At 45.2% G+C, this 10,000-nt stretch overlaps 2 protein-coding genes across 2 annotated transcripts in view; one reads left to right on the forward strand and one right to left on the reverse strand.

The window, feature by feature from the left end:
- The window catches only part of lypla1 (lysophospholipase 1), a 4,393-nt gene extending 1,206 nt beyond the window's left edge, over positions 1–3,187 (forward strand). The window contains exons 3-9 of the mRNA XM_080019911.1: positions 249–314; positions 393–440; positions 550–620; positions 1,103–1,176; positions 1,392–1,493; positions 1,623–1,799; positions 2,755–3,187. Coding sequence (XP_079876037.1) covers positions 249–314; positions 393–440; positions 550–620; positions 1,103–1,176; positions 1,392–1,493; positions 1,623–1,799; positions 2,755–2,814 — 598 coding nt within the window. The 3' untranslated portion in view covers positions 2,815–3,187. The remainder of the gene's footprint in view (positions 1–248; positions 315–392; positions 441–549; positions 621–1,102; positions 1,177–1,391; positions 1,494–1,622; positions 1,800–2,754) is intronic.
- A 661-nt stretch (positions 3,188–3,848) lies between these two features.
- LOC307244820 (regulator of G-protein signaling 20-like) overlaps positions 3,849–10,000 on the reverse strand; it is a gene marked incomplete at both ends in the record, with an annotated part of 8,034 nt that continues 1,882 nt past the window's right edge. Inside the window, 3 exons of the mRNA XM_080020149.1 lie at positions 3,849–4,037; positions 4,779–5,013; positions 5,724–5,807. Coding sequence (XP_079876275.1) covers positions 3,849–4,037; positions 4,779–5,013; positions 5,724–5,807 — 508 coding nt within the window. The remainder of the gene's footprint in view (positions 4,038–4,778; positions 5,014–5,723; positions 5,808–10,000) is intronic.

A 10,000-nucleotide genomic window follows, 5' to 3' on the forward strand; every position in this document is an offset into this window, starting at 1 on the left:
GTCTTTATGTTGTGGATGTTTTATGTAAAGCACTTTGAATTGCATTGCATTTCGAAATGTGCGAAACAAATCAACTCGCCTTGCCTTACCTGAATAAGTACGGATACTAAGGTAGAGTAACAAAGTACTTTCCGCCGCTGGGCGTTAGACCTGTACTGCGTCGTCTGCCGAGTCCGTTCCAGCACATTGAGGTTTGTCTGCGACGAATGTTGTTGTTGTTGTTGTTTTTTTTTTGTCTTTTTAAATAGTCATGGCTGGGCGGAAGCCTTCGCAGGGATCAGAATCCCTCACGTCAAGTACATCTGTCCACACGCGTGAGTAAACACACCCCTCAGCTTGACCAGCAGGGCTGCCTCACTGCACTCTGTCCTAACCTTCCATGACCTCCACAGTCCCACCATGCCCGTCTCCCTCAACATGAGAATGTCGATGCCATCATGGTGAGAATATACAAGTTTCATAAACCTTATGTTTTCATATAACTGCCCGTGCGGCTACCGCAGTCGCTCTCTCTGGGCCGTCTCTTCCACGCCTCCTTCTGTTTTCTAGGTTTGACATCCACGGTTTGAGTCCGGAGGCGGACGAAGATGAGTCAGGCATCAAGAGAGCGTCGGAAAACCGTACGTCCGCGGAAAAACACAGAATACGCATGAATAGAAAGACGCGGATAGGGTGAATTAGCAACAAAGTAAGAAAAAATAACACCACAAACTTGATGACCTGTCCGCCAATAAAAAGATGCAGTTTTCCTGTTGCCCCGCCCATTTGGCCTGGCAAACACAGAACCAAGTGGCGAAATATATAATGACAAGTTGGAGAAGTTCCAAGAGGTTTCTTCTTCATAGTTGGGTTCACGTGAGAAATAAAGAAAATCACAAACCCAGATCCGATTACGAGCAGGAAAATCTGAAAATCTGGCCCCAACAGAAGGAAGCGGAACGGCGCCGCTCTGCAGGAGGCGTCGGCTCACTTCTGCATCTGCATTTTCCGAGACGGAGCCTCGTGTTATGAATGCGTATCCACTTGTCAGTCGTATTAAAAAGTGCATGAAACGTGTGTTTACCTGCCGTTCGCACCGGATTGAGCTGAATCTCCTCCGCAGTTAAAGCCTTAATAGACCAAGAGGTGAAGAACGGAATACCTTCCCATAGGATAGTGCTGGGTGGATTTTCACAGGTGAGACCTCCGTTACTGTTACTTTCTTTTTTGTTTTGACTGTTGATGAGCGCAGGTTCCTTCACTCGACGTTCAGCCAAGCTGGCGTGTGATGCCGTAGCGGGTGTTTGTATGTGTGGCCTGAGAAATCATCACACTGTCAGCACATTCTTCAGCGCTTTCAGGGAGTCTAGGGGTGTCTGTAATGTGTTTTTGTTTGGGTTTCTGCTCCTCAGGGCGGAGCGCTGTCTCTCTACACGGCGCTGACCACGCAGCAGAAGCTGGCGGGCGTGGTGGCGCTGAGCTGCTGGCTCCCGCTCCGAAAGTCCTTCCCGCAGGCGAGGGTCCTCGATCCGAAAGCGCATTGCTCACGCGCTGCGGTCTAATCCCTCGGCAGAGTCCATCCATAATCTGGTGGCGGTGGCGATGACATTGCCGATCCTAATCTCTCGCGTCCGTTCCCTCAGGCGTCCGCCGGCAGCCCCAACCAGGACATGCACCTGCTGCAGTGCCACGGCGACGCCGACCCGCTGGTCCCCTTCGTGTTCGGCAGCCAGACGGTGGAGAAGATGAGGAGCCTCATCAGCCCGGCCAACATCACCTTCAAGACGTACCGCGGCCTGCCGCACAGCGCCTGCCCTGAGGTCAGTCCGCAGGGGGTCCTGAAACACCGGGGCGGGTTTTTACCTCCTGGCACTAACCGGGCCACAGGGGCGGAGCTGAAGGATGCCGCGGGCCGTCGATCGGTCCCGGCCAAGTCCGTCCTCTTTCTCTCTGCCTTCCATATTTTCCTCTCATGTGCAATCTCCTCATCTCCCCTTCATACAAAAACTAAATGCCGACAAAGACGTGACCTCTGGCTTGTTGTTGTCGCTTTTTTCTTTTCATGAACTTCCTAAACCACGATTAATACAACCGCGCGATTTCCATCGACTGACGTCATCATCGTTTCACTTCAGTCCCAGATTCAGATTCACTTCCAGATTCACGAGCGCTGCCTCGGCTCCGCCCGGTCTGTTCTTATGACTGATGCTTTAGCTTGTTGAGAGATACTGATCACACTGTGTCCTGATTTTGTAACTTTCCCTGAAAAGTGCGGTGTGTAGAATTTGGCAGAAATGGAATATAATATTAATACGTATGTTTTAATAAGTGAATAATCCCTTGAATATAAGAATCGTTGTGTTTATGTTACTTTAGAATGAGCCTCACTATATCTACATAGGGAGCGGGTACGCTTCCGGGAGGCCGCCATGTTTCTACAGCAGCCCAGAAAGGACAAACCAAACACCGGCTCGAGAGCCTTGTGGATTTTTCGCGGATTTGGCAGCCGCCGTCTCTTCCAGGCCATCTGTAACCGCCATGGGGAAACCTCACCACTAGATGGCACTAAATTCTACACACTGTGCCTTTAAGTCGAAAGAAATAAAACTCCTCCCATCTCCCATCTCCATATTTGGAGATGGGAGGAGTGGTTTATGGTTATTATCAATGTTATTGTTGTTGTTGTTGTTGTTATTGTTATTACACACCAATTAAATGTTGACGGAAACACAAGAAGTGGTTTATGGTTTTATTGTCTTGTCTTGGATCCCGCAGGAAATGGTGGACGTCAAGCGCTTCATCGAGAAGGTCCTTCCTCCGCTTCGCGATGAGTGAGCGTCGCATCGGCCGCACGGCGCCGGCGGAGTCCGGTTCCGCTGCCCGGACCGATGGAACCGCCGGGCTGACCGGGCCCGGTGAGCCACGGAGCGGGACCGGACCCGGAGCCGGGAGGAGTGAGACCGAACAGAAACTCTGGACCGGAGCGTCGGACACAAGCCATCTGCAGCAACCAGGGCTACGCTCTAATGCTCATGTTAATATCTCACGGCAGCGCCTGGTGTTTATTCATATCATAGTTTGCTAAAGCGTCTTCAGGATATTTGGGCAATTACGTCTAAACCTAACACAATTACAAGCTGAGAATAGATTCAAAAGGTACATTGGGTTTTTTTTTTGTTTTTTTTACAATAAATTGATATGCAACCTATTTACAAAATCTCATGATTTGTATTGTAATTTTATAATGAATAACTCGGGAATATCCATGCCCAACAATAGCAAAAAGGTATTTTAACGTAAAGATACAACTGTGCTTTATTTCCTTTGTGAGAGATGGCCATTTCACACAAGTTCATTTCAAATACACAAATATATCAGTGGTTATGGTCATGTGTTCACTACCGAGCTTATTCATCCCTGTGTTTTTATTCCCATTTCTTTCCTGTAAATTCAGTAGAATGACTTAACATCACAGTATTTAAACACGCAGGTAAAACCACATTTTGGGTATTTGAGGAGCAGAAAGCACCAAAACAAAAGCTCTTGAGTGACGGAGTGTAACAGATATCTGTACCAAGGCACTTTACGTCTTCTCAGGTTCATAATAAATTAAACCTTATATTAATAATATCGATAATGAATAAAAACTCTTCTCTATGAGGGTTAAACGCACGTTAAGGCCCACAATATATCCAAACACAATGTGCACACAGATGCATGCTGTCCTCCATTAAACCACGTAGAAAAGTGCAATGTCAAGCGCTAGGGAGATATAGAAAAATAGAATCAAGATTTGTGAACAAGTGACCGGTTTGTTCTCGTTTGCGCTTCCCGCTCGGAGAGGGTGGCGGGTGGGGTTGATTCCGGGTCTAGGCCTCGGGCGGAGGCTCCTCCAGGGCCTTCAGCAGCTCCGCGTACGCCGCAGAGTTCATGTAGCGCGGGTAGGAGTCCCTCTGCATCAGAGTGTAGATCTGCAGCTGGGCGTCGTCGAACGTGTGCGAGGTGGGCTCCAGCATGTTGCGATTTATCACGTCACGAACCCGCGAGTCCAGGCTGACCTGAGAGAGAGAGAGAGAGAGGACTGAGAGACTGAACGAAGCACAAATCCTTTTGCCCAAATATGGACTTTTGGATCTGAAGGAGATTTTCCTCTACGGTGAAAATGAATCGGAGTTTGACGTTATCGTCCGTGGAGATAGGACGATATTGACAAAATCAAATGTAATATCTTTTGACTTATACCTATATTGATACATTCGGGACAGAAGAAGTATTAAAGAACCAATCATTAGGAATGTGGACGTTCTGACCATTGATTATAACAACCTATTAAATTCAGAAAACGGCACCATTTTACTCTTATTTAACTATACAGTATATGACCATACTATGATAACCAAAATTGGACAATAGAGTCTCATAGCACAGTGCAGAAATGGCTCAGATTGCCCAAATTGCCCCTGCCAGGCTGATTTAAGATGGCCTTTTGAGCCTCGGACATTTTCACCTGCACATGTTTCCCTCTTAAATGACTGGATTCAACTGCTGCTTCCCAGCTGAAACTCTTCCTGTCCCCAGAGACGCCATTTGTTTCTAGATTCTAGATTCTAAAAATGGGTAAAAGCTTCATTTTTTCACAAGAAAGCACCCAAACCGTCATTCACTACTGCGGAGGAAATAAGAAAACAAGATTCATTTCTGCCGCACGCGTCTATTTCCTGATCCGAAAGCCTCAAAATGCAACAGCGAAAGCGGCGCCAGGACCTGGGACAGTTCCAGCGGCGGCGGAAGCCTCTCACCTCCTTCGGGGACAGGATGGAGATGAAGTCCTCGTAGATCTGCCGCACCTTCTCCTCCACCACCACCTTGTTGGTCTCCTTCTTCAGCTCCTCGCAGGCGAACCAGAACATGATGTTCTCCTCGCTGAACTCCGTGCGCAGGAACTGCCGGAAGCAGCCGCGTCCCGCCGCGCTCTTCATCAGCTTCTCGAACGACGTGGACCAGGAGCGGGCGTCCTCCGGCGTGGGCTTGGGGCTTTTTTCGGAGAGGGACGACAACCGAGAGCTCTTAGGGGCCCGGCGAGGGACGGGCGTGGCCCCTGAGGTTTAAGGACCGGTCGCCGTTTTTTCAAGCCGGGCCTCGTTAAACACCATGGTTCCCTCATTCATACCTGTTCATTTAATGGCAGCGCCGGACGATCCGGGAGAATTTATTATCATGATAATCAGGGAATCCTGTACGATGTCAACATACTACTGTATTTACCAAAATCCAATATTCACGAAATATTTTTCAGACATTATATCGTGGGAGATCTTAAAGCTTGCATCATAACCGCGCTACATCCGCCGCATCTCAATGTACTTCAGTTCAGTCCAATGGGGCAAACGATTCAGACTTAAGAAAACGTGAAATCTCCTTCCCGAAAACTAGCGGCTCTCAGCATTGACAAGTCTTTGCACGTGATATCGAAAGAATCCATAATCGTTGGCTACGTTCGAGACTAGAAAGAGGAAGTTGCGTGGCTTCCCACGGCCAGCCACAGCAGGCAGCCACGCAACTTCCTGTTGAACTTCCATGTTGCCACAGCAGGCAACATCACGCTGCGGATGCACTGCAGCAGTGACAAAAACTAGTTGAAAGTAAAAACTCCCACCGATGATCGCCACAATTCTCCCAGATCGTCCTGGACGAGTTTTTATTTTATAGCAGGTGGTTTCGGGAAGCGGCACCCGCGGCGTTACCTGTCGTCGCAGAGAGCAGCTCCGTCCGTCCGTCTCTCAAACGTTGCTCTCTGAATCGTTTCTTCATCACTCCTCACAGTCAAACTGTAGGAAAATCGAAAAATCCACTTCAGTCTCACGACGGGGCTGCAGACTAGTGCACGGTTCCCCGTTTGGCCGCCCCCCCCCCCGCCTTTAAAGAGCGCCCCTTTCGCCGGACACCAGAAAACCGTGCGTTTTAAAACTTGCAGCTGATTTGATTGCGAAACCCAGCGTCAAGCATTTTTAACCTCGCTCCCACTCAAAATGCTATTGCAAAAATGTGGAAGCCTGCCCATGTTGTCCCTCTGTCAAAAGCAGGGGGACCCTAACAATGAGATGTGTACTTCCACCTTAACCGGCCCTCGAAGGATCCATAAATGACCAACTGAAGGACTTCCTGAGTGATAATAATATTTTCATAATAGTATGAAAGTATGTATATGTAAGTGACAAATAAAAAAAAAATCTTGAATCTTGAATCTTGAATATTCTTTCATTGCACCAGTCTGGCTTCAGGAAACGACATAGCACCGTCACAGCATCCCGTACGGGTTGTAAACGGTATAAGGGAGCGGCTGGATCACAAAAAAAACAAAAAAACCCCGCCGCCGCTCATTCTCATCGATCTCTCCACGGCCTCGGACACGGTTGACCCCCCCACCCGGAAGCGGCGTCTGCTCAGCACCGGGTTGTCTGAGCGGGCCGGTTTGGAAACCGCCTCCCTGAAAGGACACGACGCGTTGAACCTGCTGGTGCTTCCTCCAGTGGACTACATGTTGCGTCAGGGGGTCCCCCCCCGGGTTCTGTTTGGGGTCCACTTTTGTTTATCATCTAATCTATGCCGACAGCCTGGGGAAAATGTTTCTGATGGCGCCGCCCTGGCTCAATCACTTGAGCGTTTGCGGCCTGACTTTTGTATTGTTGAACGCTGCAAAAGGCAAGGAGCCAGGGAGACATGAGCTCCTCTCCCTCACGCTGCAACCTGGCAGGGCGGTCAGGTTGAATTAGCATCACAGCGCAAGTATCGAGGTGTTTAACTCGATGATCATTTAACATTTAAAACCCACATAGAAAAGTTAGTAATGAAACCGAAGCTCAAGCCCGGTTTTTCCTTTTTCGAAACAAATCCTGCTTCTCCCGTGTGGCCCTGAAAGAAATCATCGGAGGCGACGTTCCCTCCCTGGCTGGACTGTGGTGACCTGTCGCACACGCACGCCTCTGCCCAGCGCTTGCGTCCCCCTCTGTCCGCTCCCCTCTCACCTTTGTGGGAATGTCTCGCTCAAAGCGAGTAACTATGGTTTGGCCTCTGGCTGTCCCTCCCTTAGGTTCACACCGAATTTACGTTCCCTGCCCCTGCAGCCCGTCACACTCAGTCAGGATGACACGTTCCATCTGCGCCTGGCTAATTCCGCCCGGCCTCATCTCTACAATAAATGGGCGTTAACAACCCCCCGTCGTCTGTGTCTCTGTGCCGCAGGGTCCTGAAAGCACCACAAACCGCCACAGAGGCAAATTGGAGCTGATCGGAGCTGGTCGCGGCTTCCTCAGCCAGGCAGCTGCGTTTCCTCCTGTCCGTCTTCTTCGGCATGTGACGCTGCGGGTTTCTACTGTAGGTCTAAATACAGGTTTATTAATAATAATAAAATACTTAGGGGCCGTGTACAAGTAAACTGCAAAAAACTGTCGCTGGTCGTACCTGCACAACACTCCCTAAAGACGGCTCCAGTCGCTCTTTGGTTCTAACGCCTTGTTTTTTAACAAGCTTTGTTGAAGCCGTTATAATCAGTAACTTACTGTGTTAACTTACCTACTGAAAGGTTTTGTTGGTGATGTGAGTTTTGGCAACTCATTAGCAGCAAATACAGCTGCAGGCAGCAATACATGGGGTCCAGCATATCCGTGTCAGGTACGTACTACAGTTATTTGAGTTATGTGAAGTGCATCTCTCAAACATGGTGGACTTACGTCGGGTAGTCACGTCCAGAGTCTCATTTAGAATATTGTGACTGACCTTTAGAGTGACCCGGACATATAAACATCCCGTAATTGCATTCATGGAATTCCATGGATGCAACTTTCATGGCATTATGTAAGAAGCATTTCCATGAGGCACGATGAAGATACGTAGGTCAGTCCGAAATAGTTGTTCTAAATTGCTGAGTCTTTATTGTCTTATATTTTCTGCTATTTTTCGGCATCTGTTACAATGACAAAAACAACTCCGGTAATTACTTTTCATGACAATAGGAAATATATTTCATTTAAAAAAATATATGAATACATTTATTTGTAATTACTACTTTATTTTATCTGTTAAGAACGTACAATTTGAAATTTCTGTTTAATATCTTACGTCTATATTGTAATGCAGACAACATTTATGTAACTATTATGGAATCATTTGTTAATATTACAAACACTTACTGCCTTCTCATCAAAGTTTGTGAATTTTAGCTGTAGGAAAATGTTTAAACATGACGTGTATTACAAACAAAGTCTTTTCTTTTGTATTTTCAACTACATCTTCTCATCCTTATCTTACCTTGAATGCATTGAAGTATCCGCAGTGTCAGTGAAGGGAGATGACGTTGACGTTGTTATACATCAATTATCACGTATTCAAGTAGATTCACGATAACTGTTAAAATGATGTCATGTATTTGTAAAGTTGAGTTGACTTTACTTCACCTAGATTACATTTTCAGTAATTTTTGTTTCCATGAAATATGAAAACTGTCATGGTATTTCTATTTGTAATTAGCATTTCACAGCTTCTAGTTTTCCGGTGCCTTGTTGGATTTTGAACGCACCACTAAGCTAGTAATAATAATAATAATAATAATAATAATAATAATAATAATAATAATAACAATAATAATAATAATAACAAAAATAATAATGATGATTTGAAAGGTATCGGTATAGATAAAGGTATAGGTATAGGTATAGGTATATGTATAAGTATAGGTAAAAGTATAGGTATAGGTATATATAGGTATAGGTATATATAGGTATAGGTATGTATAGGTATAGGTATATATAGGTATAGGTATACTGTAGGTATAGGTATAGGTATAGGTATAGGTATACTGTAGGTATAGGTATAGGTATACTGTAGGTATAGGTATAGGTATACTGTAGGTATAGGTATAGGTAAAGGTATAGGTAAAGGTATACTGTAGGTAAAGGTATATAGGTATAGGTATAGGTAAAGGTATAGGTATAGGTATAGGTATAGGTATAGGTAAAGGTATAGGTATAGGTAAAGGTATAGGTAAAGGTATAGGTATAGGTAAAGGTATAGGTATAGGTAAAGGTATAGGTATAGGTATAGGTATAGGTAAAGGTATAGGTATAGGTATATGTATACTGTAGGTATAGGTATAGGTATACTGTAGGTATAGTTATAGGTATAGGCATAGGTAAAGGTATAGGTATAGGTAAAGGTATAGGTAAAGGTATAGGTATAGGTAAAGGTATAGGTATAGGTAAAGGTATAGGTATAGGTATATGTATACTGTAGGTATAGGTATATGTATACTGTAGGTATAGGTATATGTATACTGTAGGTGTAGGTATATGTATACTGTAGGTATAGGTATATGTATACTGTAGGCATAGGTATATGTATACTGTAGGTATAGGTATATGTATACTGTAGGTATAGGTATAGGTATACTGTAGGTATAGGTATATGTATACTGTAGGTATAGGTATATGTATACTGTAGGTATAGGTATAGGTATACTGTAGTTATAGGTATATGTATACTGTAGGTATAGGTATATGTATACTGTAGGTATAGGTATATGTATACTGTAGGTATAGGTATATGTATACTGTAGGTATAGGTATAGGTATATGTATACTGTAGGTATAGGTATATGTATACTGTAGGTATAGGTATATGTATACTGTAGGTATAGGTATATGTATACTGTAGGTATAGGTATAGGTATATGTATACTGTAGGTATAGGTATATGTATACTGTAGGTATAGGTATATGTATACTGTAGGTATAGGTATATGTATACTGTAGGTATAGGTATAGGTATATGTATACTGTAGGTATAGGTATATGTATACTGTAGGTATAGTGGGGATGGTAGCTCAGGAGGTAGAGCTGGTGGTCTAGTGATCTAAAGGTTGCTGGTTGGATCCCAGGCTCCTCCTGCTAGCATGCTGTAGTGTCCTTGAGCAAGACACTTAACCCCTAATTGCTCCTGATGGCTGCGTCCGTCGGTGTTTGAATAA

The sequence above is a fragment of the Zeus faber genome (genome assembly GCF_960531495.2).
Source record: "Zeus faber genome assembly, chromosome: 19".
NCBI lineage: Eukaryota > Metazoa > Chordata > Actinopteri > Zeiformes > Zeidae > Zeus > Zeus faber.